Below are 25,936 nucleotides of genomic sequence, written 5' to 3'. Positions count from 1 at the left end.
AACTAGGAACCTGAAGGCCTCCAGATGTTATTAAACTCCAAAGCCCATCAGCCCTAGCCAATCAGAGGAAGCTGTGAAAAGAGGCATAGTTCATCAATGCTACAGATTCCCCTGGCCTGAACCATCAGCTTGGCTTAAATCTATGCTAATCATGGAAAAAACAAAATTGACAGGTGCCATTATTTTTGCTTGTGATGAATTCTACTATGACAAAGTGTTCTCAAAAACATATTCTTGTTCCCTCTCTTCCAGAACTGCCAGAGGAATCCTAGGAGCCAAGTTAATGCTGAGGGCAGGCAGCATGCAATACCTCTCTTCATGGCTTCCCAACTAATAAGACCTGGCACTGTAGCAACTGGCCCAGGTAGGAGGGGAACCGCAGTGGGAACTCTGGCAGAAGCCCAGCACAGCTGTTCCTGTCCCAGTGATGCCTGGCTTTCTCCAGGAGCATGCCAGGCTGTGCGCTCACAGTGGGGCCTGCTAATTCAGAGGGACACATGCCTGACTCACCCATATTGTGCCTGAGCTAGAATTAAGAGACACTTCTGATCACAGTGACATATCTTGTATAACATGTTTTTCTCCCTGCAGTAGTGAAATAGCTGGCAAACTGGCTCAGAATGACTTTTAACCACTAACAATAGAGGTGCCATCCAGCACTGCTGCCCAAGCAACTATTTTGCTCAAATATTCCAGGACTAGTTCCCTATTTGTGTTCATTGGCCACAATTGTGACTAACACTGCTACAGAATCATTTTAAAAGTATTGCATTTCCCGTTTTCCCTTCATTTATATCCTGCTTATGTTCCAAGAGGCTCAAGGTGAAATATATAACTTTATTTATAACCCTTTTATTCACACAACAGACCCAAGACCACCCAGTAGATTACAATCTGGATTTCTCAAATCCCAGTCTAACAGTTTAACCACTACACTAGGAGTGGAAATCATATAGCCCTCCAAATGTTGTTGGGCTCCAGCCCCCAGCATCCTTCACCACTATTCATGCTGCAGGGACTTGCAGTCCCAAAGACATTTGGAGGGCTGAATGAATCCCACCCCAGCACTACACTATACTAACTCTTCATGTTCTCTCAATCAGGAAGTCGAAGCAACTGGTGCAAATAGCTGGACCATCTCTGCAGTTGCTTGCCTACCCTTGAACAGCCTTCAGAACTTGATACTGGAAGTGGGGCACCTGAGACTTGCCAGCTATTGTTGGACTGCACCACCCACAATCTCTCACCACTGGTCATGCTAACTAGGGCTGATGAGAGTAGCAGTTCAATATAATCTGGAGGAAACCAAGTGCCTGCTTTGCACTTCATGCATAATCCACTTGTTTCTGAAAGCATGGGGAAGAAAAAGGTTAGTCATATGACAAGATTTTTGCATCCAGAATGATAGCCTTGTAGCACAAAGCCAACATGGTGTTGTGGTTTGAGCACTGGACAATGATGCTGCAGATTAGGGTTCAATTCCACCACTCAGCCACAGAAACACCACTAGGTGACCTTGGGCAAGTCACATACTCTCAACCCCAACCCCTGTGATAGGTTTGCCTTAGGGTCACCACAAGTTGGAAATGGCTTGAAGGTACACAACAACAACAAGCCTTGAAGCGCCTTAAGAAACAGACAGATGGGCTATTAGAATTGGATTTCTTCAGATGCATTCATTCTTGAGCTCACAGGTATACATCTACCTAGAAGAGACATATTAGACATGGAGGACAATACTTTATATGTTTCAGTAGTGGAGAAACTTCTTTCAGACTGAGCCAAATTTCAGAGAAGTTCTTAAGGGCTGCATTTTAGTGATGGGAGAGGTCAAAAATACCATCTTATTTTAGCTTAGAGGTCTTCCTGCCAGTTATTAAGTTTTAGGAAAGACATTCCACCATTTTAAAACGCGAAGAAATCCACAAAAGCTGGGAAATAGTATTCATAGGGAAAGGGAGTATTCAGTAGTATTCATAGGGAAAGAGAGAAAGGGGAAATACCCTATAGCAGTCATGGTGAACCTTTTCAGGTTTGCGTGCCAGGGGCGGGGCTTCCCAGGTGGTACTTCTCCCCCTGCCCTTTCCCCAGCCCCCAACTTTGGGTCACCAAAGACATGGGCCCAATCCTCCCCCCCCCCCCGGGGCCCTTTCTGATCCACAATTGTCTCTGGAGGGGCAGCTGTGGGTCACCAAAGGCCCGTGGGGGGCAGCCATGGGCACGAGCCCAGTCTCCAGGGGCCTTTTCCGACCCACAACTGTCTCTGGGGAGACAACTATGGGTGAGGAAGGGCCTGGGGGGGGGGAATCCGGCACGCAGCCGTTCCTCCTCCCCACGAACCTTTTGCTGCTCCCAGCTATCCCTCTGGAGACAGCTGGAGGCTGGGAAAGGTCTTTGGGGAGGAGCAACTGGCACGCGCCGGCCGCTTCTCCTCTTCCCACCCTTTTCCCAGCCTCTAGCTCTCTTGAAGAGAGAGCCAAAACTCCTCAAACCTTCCAGCCAATATGGCCATTGGCCATGCCAAATACGGAATTCTGAAAACTGTAACCCAAAAAAGAAACTTATTCCAAAATGCTTACTCTTACATGGCCATGATTCTACAATAGGCAAGAAAGTATTAAATGTGACCTCCCAAGCAACAATAATCCTCATTACAATTTGCTCTATTTTAACATGGATCAACCAGTATTATCTCCCCCTTCACTTATCTCCCACTTTTTCTGTTGAGTTTCATTTCCTATTATTTATTCCTGAAAACAAACACAGCTTTTCGTGGATTCAGCATATGTATATCTGCCCCTCTCTTCATGCCTTTCTAATAATTACTTGATGTCACAAGAGAGGGAGTTTATTACACAAGAGATTACAGTAAAGTAATAGCATCTTTGACAGTTACTTATTAGACAACTTCATGTCTCCCCTGTTGCATTTGAATCATTGGTGGAGTGCACTTTTTCATTGATTGGGTGGGTGAAGATAATTGTGCTTTACTAGCCTTGTGTGATAAACTCCCACAGCACAGCACAAGCCAAGTTAACATCTCGGGTTGACATTTCTTTTTCCAAATGGGTGTAACTATGGAAGGGAACTACAAAGATGTCATTTGAGACCCACACAGAGACAACTGAGAGAGGAGACAGGTACACAGTTACAGTAAGGAACACTGATATCGTTTTCTCCTCATGCAGCTTAAATGTTATCTGTTTCCACTCTCCCACTGCTAGGACTCTCCAAAACTGCTTGACTTCAACACTCATCATCCTCAACCCATGAGTGTGAAGGTCTGGCATTGTAGTTGGAGATATTTAGAGAACCCTGAGATTGGAAAGGCTCTCTTATCTCATACACAGATGAAAAATCTGGCACAGCAATTCTTGTAAGTGTCAGCTTCCAACCTCTGCATTCCTTATCACACAAGTGAATGACTCAGCCTTGGCAGTAGGCTTTCAGTCTTTAGTGCTGTCACAGCTCTGATTAGCTCAGAATGTGGGTCATTCTCCGAGCAATCACTGCCAGTTGTCCAAAGCATATCTAAAACCCATAGAGGTCATAGAATAAAATAAAAATGCAGAAGAAAGCACAGAACATAGGAGAATAAGTAAAAGTTAACATTTACTGAGAGATACAGGACTGAGTATTATGAAGGACATACATGGATGGACATGGCAATGGAGCCGATGTAACAGGCCCAGGCCCATATCCCAGCTTGCCAAGGGAAAGGAGCCAGCCACCACCAAAACAAGTAACACAATGGAGATAACTGTGGCATATGCATTTGTAACAAAAAAGACCATAATAACATACATATCTATGGGATCACATCTAGTGATTATATAAATCCATATAGAGCCTGTTGTATAAAAAAAACTTTATAAAAATATAAAAAGTGTAAAAATGTGCATTTTTCAAAAGCATGGCCTGGACAGCTGGGCTGTAAACATTTTACGGAGGGTGTGCTTGTGGGGGGCGCCTGCGCCACAATGCCACAGACAGGCCCAGCGATGAGGCAGGACTTGTGTCAAGTGTTTGCCATTCTTGGTTTCTGGTTTAGTTCTGGACAGAGGAAGAAGAGAGAAGCAACCCCCCCCAATGGGAAAGGTACAGGCCCGCCCCTCCAAAATGAGAAAGGTAGAGGCCCAAACACTCACACGCACCTTTGCCTGCCCTCAGCCTCCTCCTACCCCAATTTCTCTGGTGTTCCAACTGTTGTGTCCCTGCAAGCCATTCACTGCAGGAAGAAAGTAGGGGAGCCACAACACTACCGCTTAGACTCCCAACATGTTCCAGACTTGGGATACGATGCCATGGGTTGCACAAAGGATTATCTAAGAGTGCTACAATGAAGCACCAGAAAGGCCTCTCCCCATGGCTGTGATATTTCCGAAATCATCTCCTCCACTTCCTTGGAATGTACAGTTCTCAAGAAAGCTCTCTGTGTTCTGTTTGCACTTATTTCTTGTGCACAGTTCTTCATACAATACATAAATAAGAGACGCTCAGAGATCCTGGGGTTTTTTGGCTTTCACCAACCTACTTTTCACTTCACTCACTATGCTCCTTTCACTTCTTGTCCAACTGTTCAAGAAGTGGGTTAGCTTCATTCTCTGGGGTTTTGACGCTATCTGTCCGCACAATGCAGGTGGGACGGTGACGGTTGAGCATCAAGATCAGCTGTTGCCTCTCCTGCTTCAGTTCTTCTATCTGAGCCTTCAGCTCGGCATTCATGAGCTCCAAGCGTTCAGATTCCTAAGCCAGAACCAGAAAAAAACAACACAGAAAAAAGGTTCAAGTTGCTAGACCTTAACATAAGAAGGGTTACAATACTATGCATGAACAAAAATAACATTTAGAAAAGCATTGCATCTGCTATTTACTTATCAAAAGATCTCTTATGGGATTGATGCCCACAAACTATTTAAAATCCAAGCAGTCTATAGAGGGAAATTAATGAAGAAACTTCTGCCCAAACAAGATTTCTTTAGATATTTTCACCTATTTTATGAGCATGCACTGACTGAACCAGCACTTAGGAAAGCTCCTTTCTTTTTCTTTTTGTACTACACCTCTCATAATCTCCCAACTGGGAGCATGGTCCAAAAAAGTAACTTTCCAAAGGTACCCCAATAAGTTGGAGAAGACATGATGAGAGAGCAACTCATATGCTGGCACCAACTCACCCTCTGCAGGAATTCTGTTCTCTCCTTTTTCTTGTTCCGACATCGAGCGGCTGCGACTTTGTTTTTCTCTCTGCGTCTTTTCCTCCTCTCCTCTTCTTCATCTAGCTAAAGGAAAAGAATCAAGCACACCATTACAACTGAAGGAAAAAAAGAAGAAAAAGCCAGTGTAACAGCCTCCTTGTGGGAAGCTCATGGCAAAACAAACAAACATAAAAACCACCCCAAAACAAACTTCTGAACAATTTTTGCACAAAGATCTTTGGGTAAGCTTCATCCTTAAGCACAAAACCCTCATTCTTACATTGCAGGAATGTTCTCTCGTGTCTCCTTCTTTGACACCCTGCCATGATTTGCCTGAAGCCTTTCCTCTCTCTTCACAAATGTGCCAAAGCTTATTATTCACAGCATAAAGTATGGCCCCTTATGCCCTACTCTCTCTTCTGCAGCACTGTCAATATCCCTTACTGCCTTTTTCATCTGTTATTGCTACTGAACTTTCTTTTGAGTATACATACAGAAGGAGTGCTTTGAAAAGTTACTCTTTTGGACTACAAAATTCCCAGCCAGCATGGGGAATATGGGATTTGGGGAGACTTGACCATGAAACCCACTGGGTGATCTTGGGCAAGTCACACTCGGTCTTAGGGAAAGGCAGTGGCAACCCCCTTCTGGACAAATCTTATCAAGAAAACCCCATGATAGGTTCGCCTTAAGATCACCATAAGTTGGGAATGACTTGAAGGGACACAGCAACATAGCAGAAAATAACCATTTGCAAAACTCTCTGCATAGGGCTGCTGTAAGGCCATCTTACTACTGCAATTATGCCTTGACTTTCTTCCAAATCATTCAAGGCAGCTTTCCTCATGTTATTCTCATAAAAATTCTGTGAGGTGGGAGAAATAGTATGTGCCTGAAAATCACCCAGTGAGCTTCACAGTTTGGGATCTGGAAATCCAGTACTCCAATCATTGCACTATGCTGGTTTTTTTCCAGGATGGTTGTCCCATTTTCCCCTGGATATAAACTATCCAGGGAACCCCTTGCTTAGCTGACAGTGAGCATATATTGTTTGCAATGGAGGACAGGTGATATTTGAGCCAGAAACCTTCTCACCACTGCAGTAGTTCTTGACAATTTAGCCCTAGTTGTTTCATCTAACAAATAATAGCCAACTTAGCATCTATACTGTAGACATAACGCAGCTTGATACCACTTTAAGTGCTATAGCTCCATCCTAGGGCATCTTGATTTTTATAGTTTTACAATGTCTTTAGCCTTGTCTTCCAAAGAGTGCTGGTGCTTCACAAAATTACAAATCCCAGGATTCTGCTGGATGGAGACATAGCAATTAGTGCTGTCAAACTGTATTGTTTATACAGTGCAAATAGACATGTTCCCTCTCTTTCAGAAGGAGGATTCAGAAAGTTGGGAAAGGAACTGAGCTCTTCTTAAAAACACATTTGCCATTCCTTCAGAAAGAAAATGTAAGAATGCAGAACATATGTTTGTAGTGAACAAACTGTTGGCCTCACAAAATTCGGTAATTCACTACAATGTTTGGTTCTGCTTTGTTTCCTACTTTTGCAGTCTAATAACTTATTATTACTAACATGTTCTGTTTCAATGTATGATTGATTTTCTCCTGGATGACCATGTAAAATCTTTTGATTTCTTCCTTCTCTGACTCTCTGGTGACATCATAAACCTGGATTATAGTTATACTGTACATTTTTCCTCATGTCTTATTGACATCATTCACTCAGATTTTGCACTGTACCCCCTGACTGCTTTTGTTACATCTCACCTCACTATGAACCCTACCACATTTCTTTGATTGCCATTTTCAGAGTAAAACATGGTATAATTTGTTGCCTTCAACTCCTTTCTAACTTATGGCTACCCCAAGGTGACCCTATCATGGGGTTTTCTTGACAAGATTTGTTCAGAGGGAGTTTGTCTTTGCATTCCTCTGAGGTTGGGAGATTATAACGTGGCCCACAATCACCCAGTGAGTTTCCATGGTTGAACAGGATTCAAAACCCTGGTCTCCAGAGTCAAAGTCCAATGCTCAAACCACTGCACCATGCTGGCTCATCATCTAATTGAAAATGTCCCATACCTTTTCATCTTAGCTTGCTCACACTAAGTATGGCTATCTCTAGCTGTTCCATTTCTTGTTTTATGATTTCTAGCTTTCCCTGATTCATGTGTCTTACATTCCATGTTTCTACTACATACACTGTGCAGCTCCTCCGCCCCCCACCTCTGTGCATGTCAGCAACTGAATGTCTTTTCAGCTTGAGGTCAACTGCATCATTAGCCACAGCGCTACTCATACTTTGCTCTTCTCTAGTAACTGCCTCAGTGCCTTCCAACCTAAAGGTCTCATATTCCAGTGCTTTTTCTTATTTCATTTTGGACTTTCTCATCATAGGGTCATTAAGGCAAATGGCAGTCAGGACTGGTTTACCCTTACCTTCTTCTGTGTGGTACTAACAAAAGTTAAAGTGCCGCTGGCGTTTTCTCTGAGGGATCCTTTATCACTGTCTCACACACACACGCACGCACGCACGCACGCACGCATGCACGCACGCACGCACGCACGCACGCACACACACAGTTGTTCAGTGGCTATCTGGCACATTTAGTCTGGCTCCTCAGCAAAAAATAAACTCTTCTAGAATATGGCCACAAAACCCACAAAAACTGCTTTATTTCTACAGTGCAGATTCAGCCTGAGACAAAACCTGAAGAAGTTAATTTTGGTGAGTACAAGTCCAAGAAATTTATCCATCCTCAGCAAGTATAGCCACTACCTGTACTCACTGGAGGATTCTGGGACTTGTCCCATCCCAACTTTTCCGGGCTCTGAAAACACTTGACAGAATCTGCTTGGAACTCACCTCACTCTTCACTGGTTGAGGCCTCTTGCCCAGTTTCACCTCCAGAAAATGCAGTGGTGAGATCATGGCCCCAATGCTGCGGATGTCAGCATACTTCAGCTCTTCTGCCGTCAAGGTGGTACCAGGCAATCCTGTCAAGGGGCCAAGGCCAGGCAGGGCACCAGCTGTCAGGGAGGGGTCTGGAATCTGGCCTGGCATCATAGCAGGACAGACAATCCCTCAGTCTAGAGAAAGAGAAACAGAAACTATCAGTCACTACAGGAAGGCTAATAAGGACCATCCCAAAGACAAAGCAGTTCATTTTGCAACCTCAGTCGTAGGACATATAGTAGGAAGGAGTAGCATGTTCTGTTTATTTTTGCTGAAGCTGCTTTCCCAGAGCTTAAAAAAAACTTTTTAAACATTCCTTTTTAACTTTTAACTCCCATAACCCCTAACAGCATTGCTATTTGAGGACCTTTAGTACAAAAAAATAACTCTCCCAAGCTTTGAACCATCACCGTAAAAGCAATGCATTCCAGATTGGATGCCATGCTCCCAATGCTATCTTGAGGCAGTTTTCTAGGATGTTACCCAAACACTGTGGAAGAAAGAGATCCAGAGGACCATGAGCTATCATTAAGAAGTCCTCCGCCTGCATTATACTGTGAAACAATCACGCATGGGAAAGAGGATGGTTGTCATTTTTGTATATCATCACAAGCATGTTGTTGTTGTTGTAACATGTCTTCATATCAACTGCAACTTATGGTGACCCTATCATGGGTTTTTCTTTTCTTTTTTTTTTAAATTTAGATTTATTTAGAGAAGGTTTACCATTGTCTTCCTCTTAGGCTGGGAGACTGTGATTTGCAGTGACATTTCCACCCAGGTCTCCAAGGATCCTAGTCCAATTTTCAGTCCGCTACACTACTCTGGATATCCTACAAGTACTACTACCCAGTCTAGTATTAGTAGATTCAGCAGGAAAAAGGGAGGCAATTATTGATTTTTGCTGATTATTAACTGTCAAGAAGCAATGCCTATCTAATGTAGTAGCCAGCGTGTTCAGCATATTTATAAACTAAAGGAGGAAGGCAGAATGGGAAGGAGGAAATTGGCTAACTGCACACATTATTTACAACTAGGAAGCGTGGTGTTTCTCCAGATGACAACTATAAGGCAAATGTTCAAACTTAATGCAAACTACACATTTAAAGGGCTCCACTCTGGAAGGGTTGAAATTCTTCCCCACATCCTATTTGGACAAGGGCTGGCTGCAGCTTGCCATGCTACATGAAGACAGATTCGCAAAAGGATAAATTAGGTTTTAAGTTAAGAATCCAGAGGTCTGAACATGACAGCAGCAGGAAGAGGAAGTAATAAAAGTTTTGCTTCATGTTCAGGAATAGCGGAACTACATGGAGACCAAAAATGCCACTATTGTGAAGGGAATGAGAGCTCTGACTCCAAAACCAGAAACTTACCTATGACTGCCAGCTCTGCAAGAGAAAAGGAAAGGCTAGGAAACAAGTGCTATGAGAGAAAGGAGGCACAGGTTATGATAGCTACTTTTCTTTCCAGCTGCCTGCCAGAAGGTGTCCTTGGCTCCAAATGCCAACTGTTTCAGCACTGGAAAGCAGAAATGAAGCATATGTTTCAGGCTCTGCCACTGGGCCTCCTTGCCGCCCAGGAAAAACATCCTGGATGGGGGTGGGTGGGGGACCAACTTCACCCCATTCTCAAGCAGAGAAGGAGCAGCTGCAGGATGTTGGTTTCCTCCCTACCCTGCCAGAACAAACACTTGGCTTTACTGCCATTTGCCCTGCAACTAAATGGAACTGATGCTCTGGCCCATCTACTACCCATGTGATTAAACACAGGGCTAGGCAACATGAGGCCCCTGCCCAAACCTCGCTGCCCTTTGCATCTCTCCTAACCAATGTTTTTTTCATTAAAAGGAGGAGGATTATGCTCCTGGAAGAAGTCAGGAAGCATGATTCTCCCTTAAAACAAGGCCCAGCTCCCTCCAAGGGAGTTTAGAAAACAGAAAGTAGATTTCCAGATAATTTCAGTTTGGGTAGTAAGGTGAATTTGCTTCTGAATCTTGTATGAGCCTGGGATAAAGACTACTGGGTTGTTGGTTTGAAAACAGCCACTGTCCCCCCCCCCTTTTTTTTTTTTAACCCTTCCATAATTGGAGTCACAATGAAGATTCTTTTATCCTCTGGAAGACAATTTCCAATTCAAAAAACACCATCCCTAATGTGAAAGGTGACAATAAGACACCCTGGAACAGTGGAAAGCTGGTTATTTGCTAATGCTAGAAGCCTCTAAACCAAGAAGGGAGAGTTGGAGTGCTTGGTATTAGGAGAAAACATAGAGTGGCCATAATGAAAATTAGCAGGGTGTAATGGTTTGAGCATTGCACTGTGACTCTGGAGAGCAGGGTTCAAATGGGTAACCTTGGGCAAGTCACACTCACAGCCTCAAAGGATGGCAATGGCAAACCCCCTCTGAAAAAAACTTGCCAAGAAAACCCTGTGATAGGGTTTTTTAGGGTCACCTTAAGTTGGAAATGACTTTAAGGCACACAACAACAACAACAACAACAACAGAAACTCAGTGGAATGGAAAGAACCAGCCTGAACTAGTCATCTCCATATACAAAGTCTTTGGGAAGGGCAGAAAAACTGGGGGTGATGTTGCCCAGTCAGTCAGTGAGAACGTAGTGTCAAACAACTCAGAAACCTCAACAGGGGTAGTATTTATTGTTGTTATTGTGTGCCTTCAAGTCATTTCCAGTTTATGGTGACCCTAAGGCAAAGGCTTTTCTTTGACAAGTTTTGTTTAGAAGCGGGTTGCCCTTGCCTTCTTCTGAGGCTGAGAGAGTGTGACCTGCCCAAGGTCACCCAGGGGGTTTCCAAGGCCAAATGGGGATTCAAACTGTGTTCTCCAGACTTATAATCCAATGCTCAAGCCACTGCACCATGTTGGCTCCCAACAGGAGTAGACTCCTCCACAGAACTGCTGTGGGAGACAATACCAAACCTCAAAATAAGTTATATTGGAGGCAAGCTGACTAAATTGCTCAGGGCAATTTTGAGAAGGCAAATGAAGCCAGGAAGCTATTCAAAGAAGAAAAAAGTTGTAATAATTGATTAATTAAACTAATCAACTGGATAAAATGCCCCCATCACAACAAAGCAATAAAACCACTGGAGATCTTAAACAACTGAAACCTAGAATAGTTGATAATGGAACCAACAAGAGAGGGAGCAACCTTGGACTTAATCCTCAGCAGTATTCAGGATCTAGTGCAAGATGTCAGTGTTGCTGAACTAATTGGAAACAGTGACCCTACTACTATCAAATTTAATTTACAAGTAAGTGGAACATTTCCAAGGAAATTAACATAATTACATTTGACTTCAAAAGAAGAAAGTTCTCAAAAACACTGGCAAAAATAAAAGGGAACATCCAGAAGGCCACATCTACATCTTCTGAGGAGCTGCCCAGACCCACAACAAGGCCAGTTAAAATGGAAGGAGAGAAGGAGCCTCTGAACCTAACTTCTGTGGCCCCAATAACCCCCCCCCCCGCCATTTTAATTTTAAAAAATAAAACCATCCCAAACACACCAAACCATGCATAGAGAGTAGTTTGGTGATGAAGTCACTTGCGATGCACAAAATGATGCAGCCTGCAGCGGTGGAAACAAGTCCCGGCAAAAAGTTGCAAGAGGTTACTAGCACACAGTTAATAGGAAAAGACAAGGAATCTATTAGAGAAAAGAAGGCATGCTTCAGGAAATGGCAGCCTTGGCCAAATGAGAACAAAAAAGAACCATAACCAAAATTTACTAAGGCAGTTACAAATTTGTAACCACTGTTGTTACATGCTTATATACTGTCTCCCAACCCAAGCCACCCCCATTCACATTTACTGGGCAGCAGCTGCCGCAATAACAGAGATCTGTTCCCCTGTCAGTCAGGAAGCAGCTGGCTGATGGTCCCCTCCCATAAGCGATCTCTGTAGACAGTCAGAAGTAGCGTCCCTGTTGCAATTCCTCCTCCCACCAGAGATAGCTTGAAGGAGGGTGGGAATGTCAGTCAGCTGCTGCATGATCGACAGAGGGACAGATCCTTGTCACACACAGTGGCCACTGCCCAGTAAGTGGGAACGGGAACTTTCATGGTCCCTACATATCTCATATTGACAAATGTTGTACAGGGTGGGGAGGGGTGTATGCATGTATATATAACTCCATCCTAGAGTTATGCATTTGTGACTGGTTCGTATTCATGATACTAGGGAGTATGTAGGAGTCATGAATACAGAGCAGTCACTAATGCATAACTCAAGGATACACATTTATACCTGCCTTAGTGAATTCTGGCCAATAACCTGCACAAAGGAAATGTGAATAGAAAATGAGGCTTTATCCAATGAAGTTGGTTGGAATGAAAGGATTCAGGACAGAAAAAAGGAAGCATGTCTACATCTTCCCTCCCTCTACAAAGTTTGTCAATTCATAAGAGCTTTGTTTTTCAACTTTCTAAACCCTCTTCATATCTGTAACATTGGAGCTCTTTACAAATTATTTATATAGGGGTTGAATATTGAGGAAAGCTACGATCATTCCAAAACAATGCCTTGTCATTTCCCAGTATTACGAAAGTGATACGACACTGCTTCTTTCTCTCTTGTTTCTGCATGTACTGTCTCACAGACTGAATTCTTATATCTCTGTGCTCCTCCTGCTGCCTGCTCTTCCATATGCAGATCTATGCTTGTCTGAGGTTTATACACACACACACACACACACACACACACACTGATGCAAATAAAGTAAACCTAATCAGAACCCAAGTATTCTCACTCCACCTCCCTTAAATATATGTTTTGCCTTATTTCCCCCTGCTCAATTTTATTTGAGGGTGTTAGGAGGGTAGGCAACACAGCCCCTCTGACAAGGCTCGCCCTAATATATGACCAGCTGCCAAACAACAAGCAGGGCTGAAACTAGTACAGCAGAAACAGTATTATGTAAGTTCTAACTACATTTCAAAAAGGACAGTCTTATATACTCTTACTTGCAAGTAAGACCCACTGAATTCAATGGGCCTGAGTAGATGTATGAAGGAATGCACTACTGGAGACATATTCCAGGTCATGATAGTTAAGAGCTCAACACAGTTTACTTTTTTGAGATTCCTGCAAACACAGCCATTTAGACAGCCACCATGTGGACTGTACAACATCCCTGAAACAGACTTTTAGGATGTATACCACGACACGTTTGTGTCCTAGAAAAGAGTTCTTACTGTATCTTTATGCTTTATACTTGAAGATTTATTATTACTCTGTACTGCATCTGAAGGGAGTTTTATCCATGAAAGCTCATGCTAAAATATAAACCAGTTAGTCTTAAAAGTGTTACCACATTTATTTTTCTTTTCTTCCTTCCCGCTTCCTTCCTCCTTTTTATGCTACAAGAGACTAAGAGGCTGTACAGACAGGCAGTGGAATGCCACCCTTTTTTGCCCCAAATTGGCAACCACATGCCACAGCCTCCACAAGGAGCAAAAAGAAGCCACAAAAAGCTTTCTGTCTGCTCCCTGGAAAAGACATCATAGGTGTGCTGGTGTGCCATGATAATGGCCCTTCTGCACTGCACCATTTGGGCACTGCACCACAGTGGTGTCATCATGGTACATGTTGTGTAAATGGGTGTGTGCCAAAATGGTGCCATGAGGTAGGGGTCACGGCATCGAGCATGTATCCCCTTTCATACACCTACTTCTTTGAAGATTATACCTAGATTCTATGTGAAAAAAACATTAGAATGTGATCACCGTTCTTACTATTTTTTAACCAATCAAAAAAGTTGACCCAAATTTAAAATTCTGAACTAAAGATCAGCTCTTCTGAATTCAGGGAATTTGCTTCCAGGTCAGTATAATTTAAGACCAAAACATTCCAACTTAACTTAAAAAACTATACTCAGGTTATAAGAAGACATGCCAATTAATTAGTTAAATAGATATCTATTCAGGTCAGTTGAATTGGTTACAAAGTCCCAAGTAAGAAGATGTAAGATTGTAGCCTTAGGCTATAATTCTGCTCAAGTCAATAGGGTTTATTTCTGTGTAGACATGTACAGGATGGCACTGTTCATTTCTACATGGTTGGGACCTCCAGCGACACCATCTCCAATGGATGGCAACTCTCATCAGCCCATGCAAGCACAGCCAGTGGTGAGGGCTCATAGGAATTACATTTAGGGTTGCCATTTGCTCTGGAAAACCTGGTTTAAAGGGACTTTTAAAAATGTCCCAGCCAGCTGGGGCAGTTGAAGCAACAAATCTCAGATTTCTTCTTCTTTCCAGGCCGATGGATAGGTTAAAATGTGGCAGTGGTGACGAAGGAGTAAACGTGCAAGACTGGCACTGGCAGGAGTGTCATCTGCCCTGCTGGCTCCACTTGCTACTGCACAGGCATAGCACTGCCACCTTATTCTTCCATTTCCTCTCCGCTTCCCCCATCAACAGGCCCAGAAGGAAGGAAAAGAAAAGAGGCAAGCAGAAATGGCCTTGTGTTGTGCAGGGATTGTGTCTCAGGCTTGAGTTTAGGACTAGGCAGCACAGTGGAATTTCACTTCCAAACTGCCTTGAGAGAGTAAAGAGAGTCCCTTTACTCTCTGGAGCTGCTTGGAAGCCTCACTCTCTTCACACCAGCTAGGGGGGAAAGCAAGAAAAAAAAAGAGCTCTTAGGTTGGTACTAGCACTGAGGTTGAAACATAATGGTAGAAAAAGTGCAATGATTAATGTGCTGAATTGGCATAACAATGCAAATTAATAATATGCATAATTATTACAATTTGCATAATATGAGGGACTGGAATATGGCAATCCTAGTTACATTCCAACAGCTGGAGGGCAGCTGTTCCCCATTCCTTCTCCAGTGGGTATAAGGAAGAGCCTGCCTCCGTGCTCCCTCAGGAAACGACTGTGCTATTCTGTGCGTATTCTGGAAGGTGTTTCTTGCACTGCAGCCTTGAAGGCTGTGTTCAGGCATGGTGACAAGATGCCAGATTTGCTACATCAGGAGGATGTCTGCATACTGTCACGAAAGGAACTTAGTGTAAACTAGTCTTTCCATTAGGAAAAAGAGAGTAGGAAGGAAAAATGTTATTACTTGAATGCTGGGTCTGTGCAGATAGCCTTTAAAATGCCATTATGGTTACATGTTCCTTACAAGGTTACTTACACAAACTAGACTGACTAGGAACAACCTGGTTGGAGTCCACCCCTAGTATCACCAGATCCCTGCATTAAGGTCCAAAAACATCTGGCTTTAATTAATGATGTGATAATGAAGACAGGAGCCAACATGGTATAGTGGTTTGAGTGTTGGACTAGTAATTTGGGAGACTAGGGTTCGAATCTCTGCTCAGCCATGGACACCCACTGGGGGACCTTGGGCAAGTTACCCTCTCTTAGCCTCAGATAAAGGCAATGCCTCTAAAAAAATCTTGCACAGAAAATCCTATTATAGGCCACCATATATTGGAGTTGACTTTGAAGGCACATTATTTATTTGTTGTACAGTATTGTATTTATATGCCACGTTTCTCCCAGCCTTATGTAGCTTACATAAAGCTAAAAAATAAGCTAAAAAACTGAAAATTAAGAAACTGAAACATAATTAAACAAGTCATCATAACAACAACAGCAGATAGTGGAGGCTGTTTGGAAGGCATGTGCAATTATTCTCTGCTACTCAAAATACAGGGCTTGTTTCCTGCAGAGACAGGAATCTGGATTTGCCTTACAGTCTGTTTACTTTCACTAGGACAGTAGGAGCATGATAAAAAAAGATGTATCTCACAGACAGACAATCTGCCATTTTGGCACTGTGTAAATAACATAGTGAAATAGCCCTTCTCAGTTAAGATGACATAGAGTTTTACTTTCTGCAATGAGGTAGGTAAATTTGCACCAGCAGTGGCTGGTGGATATCCTACCACAGGAAGGGACAATGGATATCCTCTGTATTTCACCACTATTGCCCCCCACAACAGTTCTACATTGAACAAGAGCTCTTGTACAGTTCAGCATAGCTCTGAGAGGATCAGCAATAAAATATGAATGGATTCATTTCCATGCAGTGGCAGGTCTACTGGCTGTCCCTGGCTATTTAAAGGTCAGATGGGCTACTTTTTGTACTATAGCTCCTAGCTGCCTGGAGGATTGTGAGAGTCATAGTACAAAAAAGTAACTTTTCTGAGCTCTGATCTTGTCTAACAAGACCAGAAGAAGCTACCTAATAACAGGTCAGACTATTTGACCATCTTATCCATTATGGTCTACCAATGAGAGCAGCTCTTTGTGGTCTCAGAAGGAAAGGTATTTCACACCACCCACTACCTCAGGGGAAGGGAACCAGTCACCCTATACTTTTCATCCCATGCTATGCTGCCTGAGAATGAGAGACCATGTAGCCCAACACATCTGAAGTAGAGAAACTTTGGCAAAAAGGAGCTAATAAATTGGGACATAAATCCCAATCACCAACAAAGGAGATGAAAAACTCTTTCATTTAGACTACAATTCACAAGTTTTATCTATACAGCACCTAAAAGTTTTTCTAGATGTAACAGTACAGAGACTTAAGACAGCTTCACACAGGACAGGGGCAACCTGGATCTCTATGGAAGTTATTTTTCTGTTGTTAATGAAGTTGAAATGTTATTACCTGTTTTTATTGCCCTTTATGTGGGGTATAAATAAATATTATTATTATTACTATTCCTAGTCCCCACATGGGCAAGAAGAGGAGTGGCCTCTGTGTGCATTGAGATCACTCCAAACCATCTTAACTGACACCAGAAGCAGCATCTGAGACAAAATGTAGGCCTGTGACTTTAACTTCATCACTTTTCTACTCCTGTATGATTTTTAACATTTTTGTCTGATGAAGAAGCCAGTGAAGCTTCAAAAGTTTTTTATGCATTTTGGATGACCAATAAGTTATACCTGTTTCCTGGATTTTGTTGTACAGTGGACTCTTGTTATCCGCTGGGGTTTGGTTCTAGGACACACTGTGGATAACAAAATCTGTGGATGTTCGAATCCCATTAAATACAGTAGCACAGTACAATGGTTTCCCTTGTATAAAATGCCAAAGTCAAGGTTTGCTATTTGGAATTTATACTTTTTAAAAAAAATATTTTCATGCTATAGATGCTTGATAAAGAATCCGGATTAAAAAACTGTGGGTAAGGAGGGCTGACTCTATTAGAACTGGGATGTGAATCATAGAATCACAGAATCATAGAGTTGGAAGAGACTGCAAGGGCCATCCAGTCCAATCCCCTGCCATGCAGGAAATGTCAATCAAAGCATCCCTGACAGATGGCCATCCAGCCTCTGTTCAAAGACCTCCACGGAAGGAGACTCCACTACACTCCGAGGGAGTTTGTTCACTGTCGAACAGCCCTTACTGTCAGGAAGTTCCTCCTAATGTTGAGGTGGAATCTCTTTTGCTGTAGTTTGCATCCATTGCTCCGGTCCTAGTCTTGGGAGCAGCAGAAAACAAGTTAGCTCCCTCCTCAACATGACATCCCTTCAAGTATTTAAACAAGACTGTCATATCACATCTTAACCTTCTCTTCTCCAGGCTAAACATCCCCAGCTCCCTAAGTCGTTCCTCATAGGACATGGTTTCCAGACCCTTCACCATTTAAGTCACCCTCCTTTGGACACGTTCCAGTTTCTCAATGTCCTTTTTAAATTGTGGCACCCAGAACTTGACACAATATTCCAGGTGGGACCTGACCAGATCAGACTAGAGTGGGACTATTACTTCCCTTGATCTAGACACTATACTTCTATTGATGCATCCTAAAATCGCATTGGCCTTGTTAGCTGCTGCATCACACTCTTGACTCATGTTCAATTTGTGGTCTACTTAGAGTCCCAGATCCCTTTCACATGTAGTCTCGTTCAGCCAGGTGTCACCCATCCTTTACTGTGCATTTCATTTTTCCACCCTAAGTACAGTACTTTACATTTCTCTATGTTGAAATTCATTTTGTTAGCTATGGCCCAGCTTTCTAGTCTGTTCAGGTTATTTTGAATCTTGATCCTGTCCTCTGGGGTATTAGCTACTCCTCCTAATTTGGTGTCATCTGCAAATTTGATAAGTATACCCCCAATTCTGTCATCCAGGTCATTGATAAAGATGTTGAATAGCACTGGGCCCAGGACAGAGCCCTGTGGGACCCCACTGGTCACTTCTCTCCAGGATGAAAAGGAGCCATTGTTGAGCATCCTTTGGGTTCGGCCAGTCAACCAATTACAAATCTATGTAATAGTTACGTTGTCTAGCCCACATTTCACTAGCTTGTTTGCAAGAATGTCATGTGGAAACCTGTCAAAAGCCTTACTGAAATCAAGATATACTATATCCTCAGCATTCCCTATTATAGGACTGCAACATCCAGCAGCCTTAATCAAGAGAACCAATGGTGATGAAGGCCGGGGGTTGCAGTTCAATATCATCTGGAGGGCCATAGAATTTCCACCCCTAGCCTAGAACCACCTGAACTATGGGCCTCTCTGTTAGTCATGACCAGACCAGGCAGTTGCTTGCTCTTTCAGCATGCAGCAAGTTAAATGTCTGAATCAGGGCTGCATTTACTTTTCATTCTTCATCAAACCATGTTTACATCCATCTAGTAGTGCCTTTTCTGTCCCACGTGTGCTTGATGAAGTATGTTCTTACATACATGTCAGAGAAATGATTCAGAACAAAGGTGGGGGGAATGTGAAGACTTCCAGGTGTTGTTGGATTACAACCACTATCCTCCTTCCCTATTGGGAATGCAGGCCAGGACCACTGGGAACTTCAGACCAACAAGATCTGGGTCTTCATGTTCCCCATGCAATCTCCTCCTTTGGTAGCATTTTTAGTTTGTGTTTGTCACTAAGGCAGAGATGAACAATCAGTAAACTGGGATCCACAGCTGGTTATTCAACTCCCAAGTCTATCAACCTCAAATCCAACCACATCATATATAAATAGTCTCACAGATACATAAAACAACCACTATATCCATGACCTATGCAGTCTCATTGCCTACTGATGCCCTAATGAGCTCTGACGTGTGCTCAGTCTATCTAGAGCACAGCCAGAAGTTTTGGGGTGGTGATGGTTGTCCCAAGGCATACACATCTGCAGCCAGTCCTTCTGCTCCAAGCGCTCTCTGGATTATTTGGACTGGGCCCAAAGGAATCGACAGTAGGGATGTGGCCCAGAGGAGGAGGTTTTCATGGGCTTTCCAAAACCTGGACACAACACTGGCTCTGAGTACAGGCATGACCATACTGGTTGAGAATCATGGTTGCCATTGTCTCACTGAATCTGTGGAGCAATAGATTGAGTGAAGGCTACTCCAGATCAGTAGTGCTCAAGCTCTGCAGCTCTCCAGATATTTGAACTACAACTCCTTCAATACTTGACCACTGGCTATGCTGGCTGGGGCTGAAGTCCAAGACATCTGGTGATCCACTATGAATAACAGCTGCTCTAGAGTATGTCCCTCCAATGCTTCTTATTCAAACAATAGTTAATATCCTGCCTTTCTCCCAATTCAGGACCCATAGTTGGTCCTATTGGCATATAATGAAGCTCAACCTGGAATGCTAGCTAGGGAAGGAAATGAAGGACAAATTGTTGACAGCAGCACAAGGGTCTCAATTCTGGAACTATTTCCATTGCAACAATAGGGTGTGCAAATGTAGCACCTACCCTTTGTGAGCAAAAAAGGAAGGTTAGGAATTACAGGACACAATCTCAGATGTTAAAGGGGAAAAAAGGTCAAAATTATAAGACAAAAGTACAGAATTTTGCATTTTGGTTATCTGTCCAATCCTCCAAAGCAAGCCAAGTACTCCTGAGACAGCCAAGTGTTGTTCCTCATGGGGAGGGTGGATTTGGATGATAAACTTCATGTCCCGTCTAACCACCCACGCAAATGGGCATTTAATAAATCGTCAGGAACCACACAAAGAATTTGACATCCTAACAACTGGTATCCCAGACACCCTCACAAGCTTGCAGATTCCCAGTGGAAATCCCTGGCAAACGCCTGCAGATAATTTTCATGCAGGCTTCAAGAAAGAAGTTTAAAAATTCCTAGCCTGACTCAGTAAAGCATTTGTCTCTGCTAAGCTCTCCAAGCGCCAATATGCACACACACATAGAGAGAGAAAGAGAGAGAGGGAGTTTGGCAGTGGTTGTGTTCCAGGGCTGGTAATACAAGCCATGAAGTGAGCTGCCAAGACAAGCAACAAAATGAGCCAGGCCCCATTTCATTGGCCACTATACTTTGCATATGGCCCTGGAACCAGCCAAGAGAGTGTTCTCACCCACCTTGAGGGCATAGGAGACCCTGTGTTTTCAAATACACCTCCACAGGGCCTTCATTAAAGGAAAATGGAAACATAATGTGGCTGCTGCCTGCTCTTTTCTCTCACTCACTCACTCTTTCTCTCTTGGTATTTCTCCTTCCTCTCCAATTTGATCTCCAACCTATTTCCCTACCACCAGAGGCAGGGAGTGGGAAGAGAGAAAGAACTGCCTCCTGGAATGAAGTGCAGAAGGCTGACTTTAACTCCACTTCATGCCTGATTGCTAAAGCGGACTTAGAACTGCCTCTGTTCATTCAGACTCTGGGGCTCCTTTTTTCATGTTTAACTGGAAGTACTGGAAAAAGGAGAAACATTCATGGAATAGTACTTGTGTGACATGGGTCATAAAATTGAAAAGGGTTCAGACAAAGCTGAGAACTGCTTGCTTTGAACTCACACAGTTCTGAATGTGTGTTAGTTAGCACACAGTACAAACCATTGTTATGAAAAGGAAAGCTATCTACAAAAAACTACCAGGGCGGGTCTACGCTATGCATGATCCAATGCATGTGTTTTGGTGGATTTGTAGAGCAGGGTCATTTATTCCTCTCCATAATTACCAGCAAATCTGCACAATCTGGAAATTTATTTTTTACTACAAATTTCTTTTTTATGAAAACCAGAATCCCCCAACAAGGCTCCTGAGCATGCCAGCCTGGAGGATTCAGGGAGCAATAGTCATTTAAAAAAGGATAAAATAAAAATCTTGCTGGTGATTTGCTTATATAGTCTCAACCAAGCCAAAAATAAAGTTTCTTGGGTTGTATCAAAAGGTGCAATATGTCCAGGATTTAGTCAAAAACAGCAGGCAGAAGTCCAGCAGTTTGGCAAATAAACACCCAAATGCTGGAAATATGTTGCCCTGAGAAGATGCTCTCGGCACTGCAATGTGAGTCTGTAAAAACCTAACCTGTCTGCCTGTCCTCCTTAACATACCAGAAAAGGTGTGGCTAAAATAACAAGACATGCCCAAAGCTGCGCAACTTGCAAGCCTTGGAAATCATTTTCCAGCTCCTCCAGGCAGGGCCTAGCCCAGACACTATCATAAGCAGCAAGTCCCTTCCCTGCCCCCCAAAGGAGAAAACACAGCCACTTAGACAATCTTTTCTGCTTCACTAGACACTACTTGAATGGAGGGGGACGCATACACCCGCAATCAGTCACACAAGGGCTCTCATGGGCAAGAAGGGACAACAAGAATGTATACAACTAGCAACAACAGTGGGAAACAAGGAGGGGCAGGAAGGCATGAAGCTTACATTAGTCTTTAGGACATGGCAGCCCTACACAACATCCAATTGCAACCCATCACAATTCTCACACACACATTTTAAATAGATGCCATTTGCAGCCCTTTCCCAAGCTCTGCAAAAAATAGAGAAAAGCTCCAATTTTACAGATCCCAGAAGCCTCCCATTCAGGGCAGTCAGCAGATTTTTGGAGATGTGATCCAAAAAAGTATTTTCTCCATGCTCTGCTTTTTTTGGTGGGTGGGTGGCCCCCAGCCCCTTCCCATGGCTAGAGCGTAGCTGATAGCAATGTTCATGCTTGGTGCAGCCACCTTGCACAGAACACCTTTATGGGTGTAAAATACCAAGGATGGGGGATGCAAGCACCTTGTGTGCTACTTCCACACAGATGTCAGTGGGGAGTGGGCAGCAGGAGATAGTTAGAGAGCAAAAATTGGAGAGGAAAGAAAGAAGGAAAGGGAAAACTTTTAAGATGGAATATGTATGAGGGTGGGGAAAGAAAAGTAGCAGACCAAATGGAGCAAAAAGACCTCTGATGCTGCAGAACGAGAAAGGAAGGGGATGCTACAATGGAACAGAATTAGCCACAAATGGGGGAGTGGAATTGAGAGCAATGAAGAAATTTTTGTGTTGCTAACAAAATAACGGCTCTCCAAATGATCTGATATATGTTGATGCGCTCCATTCTACACTGTTCTCCCTTTTCTTGCAGCTGACCTAATCTGAGATACTAAAATTTTGCTAGAGAGACTCTTACCTTGATGCAATGGGACAGATCTGTTAACTCCTCCAGGGTCCTTTCCTAACCCAAATTTCCAGGCCACACAATAATAAGGAAGAGGAAAGCACTGGGAACAGGAATGGGCATAGGCCACCATAGTGTTCTGACACCTCATAGGCTGCATTCATACTGCAGAAATAATCCAGGTTGACACCACTTTAACTGCCAGGGCTCCATGCTATGGGATTCTAGGAACTGGAGTCAGAACACCATGGTGGCCTATGCCCATTCCTGCTTCAGGTGCTTTCCTGGATGCAGCCTAATAGTAATAGTGAGGAGCAACTAACCTGGCAGAGGGAAAGGGGGTGAGTCTCTTATCCCCCCCCCCCTTTTCAGGGCCACTGGAATAAGGAGGAGGAACTCATATTTTTCCTCAGGGTCCCTGAGGTGAGGAGCAACTAACCTGGCCAAAGCAAAAGGGATGAGTCTCTTTCTTTTTTAAAACTCAGGACCACTGGAGTGAGAAATAACAGCCATGGCCAAAGTAAAAGGGATTGAGTCTCTTCAGTTTTAGACCGCAGGGCCACTGGGGCGAAGAGTAACCCATCTTGACCCTGGGTGGGGAGTAACTCCCCTGGACCAAGAAAAAGGGGCGAGTCTTTTCTTCATTAAACCTGGGGGCCACTGGGGTGAGGAGGAACACACCTGGCCAAAGTAAAAGGGCTGGCTCTCTTCCTTCTTCCTTCCTCAGGGCCCCTGCTGGGGCGAGGAGTACCTAACCTGCACAAGGTAAAAGAGGTGGATCTTCTTTGTTAGGCCCCAGGGGCCCTGGGGTGAGGAGGAATAACTGACCCAGCCAAGGTAAAAGGAGCGACCCTCAGGGCCCCTGCTGGGGTGAGGAGTAGCTAACCTTCCTTCCTCTCCTCCCTCTCCCTCCTTGGAGGTCTTTAAGCAGAGGCTGGATGGCCCTCTGTCATTGGGGATGCTTGGACGGAGAGTTCCTGCATGGCAGACGGGTTGAGATGGATGGCCCTTGGGACCCTCTATGGGATCCTAGCCTTGCCAAGGCAAAGGGGGCCTCTCTCTCCTTCCTCCCCCTCCCAGGGCCACTGCGGGGGCGATCAGGGGCAGAGAAGGGAGAAGCCAGGCCCACCCAGCATCCCCGCCGCCAAGCCTCTCCCTCCCGGCTGCAACCCACCGAGCAGAAGGCGCAAGGCTGGCTCCCGGGCTCCGGCTCCAGCGGGAAGCCTTTGCCCGGCTCCAGCCCTCCTCGGCCTCTTCCTCCTCCTCCTCCTCCTCCAGGCTCGTGGTGTGGAGCCCAGCCCGGTCCTCGCTGCAGGAGGGCCCCCGCCGCCGCCGTGGCTGCTCCGGGTCTTCTGCTGGTCCTGGTCCTGGTCCTGGTTCCCTGTCCGGCCTGCTCTCTGGCTGCGTGGGACGCTGGCTGCTGGGTGGGTTGCATCAGCCCCGGTTATATAGCGGGGCCTGGAGAGAGAGAGTGAGTGGCAGCAGCAGGGGAGGGAGGGAGGGAGGGAAGGAAGGAAGGGAATGCGGAACCGGCCGGGCTGCCAGCCCCAGACGTCAGGAGGAGGAGGAGGAGGAGGAGGAGGAGGGCTGGAGGAGGAAGGGGGACCGCAGGGAAGGAGGAGAAGGGAAGCAGGGAAGGAGGAAGAAGAAGAAGAAGAGGAAGAAGAAGAGGAAGAAGATGAAGGGGAGGAGGAGGAGGAGGAGGAGAAAAAGAGAAGGAGGAAGAAGACTAGAGTCTAGAACGCGGAACAAGGGATGCAAGCTCCAAGAAAAGAGAATCCAGCTCAACATTAGGAGGAACTTCCTGAGAGTAACAAGGGCTCTTTGACAGTGGAACAAACTCCTTCCTCGGAGTGTAGTGGAGTCTCCTTACTTGAGGTCTTTAAGCAGAGGCTGGATGCCATCTGTCAGGGGTGCTTTGAATTCCTGCATGGCAGAATGGGGTTGGACTGGAGGGCCCTTGGGGTTTCTTCCAACTCTACGATTCTATGATTCTAAGAAGGGAAGAAGGGGAGGAGACACAATGGACACAATTGACACAATTCCTAGTATGGATAACACTGAAGGTCTTCTTCTTTATCATCATCATCATCATCATCCAGCAAAGCATAGCATCCAGTTCAGTGCCACTTTTTTGGGAGGAATAATGCAAGTTGACATCACTTTAAATGCCATGGCTCAATGCTGGGACTTAGAGTTTTGTGAGATATTTAGCCTTTCCTGACAGAGAACTCAGGGAGCCACAACAAACTCCAATTCCCAGCATTCCATAGCAATTGCTTCAAGTCATCGCAGTCCCAAATAAATGAGTCTTCTCTTCCAGCTTCTAAGGCTGCATCTGCACTGCAGAAGTAATGTAGCTTGACACTGCTTTAACTGCCCTGGCTCAATGCTCTGGAATTCTGGGAATTGGAGTATTGTAAAACATTAAGCCTCCACTGACAGAAAACTCTGGGGCCACAACAGACTCCAGCTCCCAGAATCCCAGAGCATTGTGTCATGGCAGCTAAAGTGTCAAACTGCATTATTTCTGCAGTGAGGATGAGCTCCATGCAAACAGGCTCAGCCAACAGTTACAAAACAGATCAGCATGGCCATCTACTGGGGGATGATAGGGACTATAGTACAACATCTCTGGAAGGATGGAGAAGGCACAGCAGAGCACTTGGGGTTTCCCTGTGTTTCATATCAAAACATCCAGCCATTCTGATTCAGTTCCTATAATAGTATAAGAAGAGCTATAGGTTTCTTCTGCCTAAAACAGTGCATCTTCAGATACTTCAAAACACACTGCAGAAATAATCCAGTTTGAGACTGCTTTAACTACCCTGGCTCAATTGTAGTTTTGTGGGAATTGTAGTTTTGTGAGAAATTTAGCTATAAACCACAATTCCCAGGATTCCCTCGTACCAAGCCAATGCAGGAAAAGCGGCCTCAAACTGGATTATTCCTGCAGTGTGTTTTGGGCCCAGGTCAACATTCGCCAGAGGGATTACAATCTGTTGAAGTGTATGCTGCCTTCTCTGCTGTCCTGCCTCATTCCTCTCAAAGTTTAGAGAGCTTTCTCTGAATTTCCCAGAAGTATCTGTGCTACAGCATAAGAAACGGCCACAGGTTCCCCAGAAAATGTGAGAGAAAAATTCCATTTGTACGATTTATCTTAGAATCCAATTAGAAGAATGCAACAAGTTAGCACAGACAGTTCAGCTGTTTCTGCCTGGAGGCTGTTAATGAGCTTGATTATTAGTGTACATAGTTGGACAGGAAACATTTTGCTGTCTTCGGCAAAGCAGCAAATAGCTGTGATATAAATATTTTTGGCCATTCATATATATATATTTTAAAAATCCCCAAATCTGTCAAGGGTTGCTTTCTTGAATCTTGCCACTAAAAATCTGGT

General features: G+C 44.2%; 1 protein-coding gene across 2 annotated transcripts; it reads right to left on the bottom strand.

The window, feature by feature from the left end:
* Positions 1–3,616: 3,616 nt before the first annotated feature.
* On the bottom strand, positions 3,617–23,984 carry JDP2 (Jun dimerization protein 2). 2 transcript variants are annotated; one of them, XM_089522240.1, is made up of 4 exons: positions 23,711–23,984; positions 8,084–8,307; positions 5,178–5,282; positions 3,617–4,746 (listed from the first exon to the last, which is right to left on the bottom strand). In XM_089522240.1, the coding sequence occupies exons 2-4, from the start codon at positions 8,282–8,284 to the stop codon at positions 4,561–4,563; spliced, it is 492 nt and encodes a 163-aa protein (XP_089378366.1). In that variant the 5' UTR covers positions 8,285–8,307; positions 23,711–23,984; the 3' UTR covers positions 3,617–4,560. The 2 variants fall into 2 exon arrangements, with proteins under 2 accessions (XP_089378366.1, XP_089378367.1); XM_089522241.1 differs by lacking the exon at positions 23,711–23,984 and adding an exon at positions 17,104–17,222.
* Between the last annotated feature and the right edge of the window lie 1,952 nt (positions 23,985–25,936).

This window comes from Sceloporus occidentalis, unplaced genomic scaffold (genome assembly GCF_023333645.1).
Source record: "Sceloporus occidentalis isolate IW3139 unplaced genomic scaffold, rSceOcc1.0.p SCAF_4, whole genome shotgun sequence".
Classification (NCBI taxonomy): Eukaryota; Metazoa; Chordata; class Lepidosauria; order Squamata; family Phrynosomatidae; genus Sceloporus; species Sceloporus occidentalis.
This window is presented reverse-complemented; position numbering and strand designations above follow the sequence as displayed.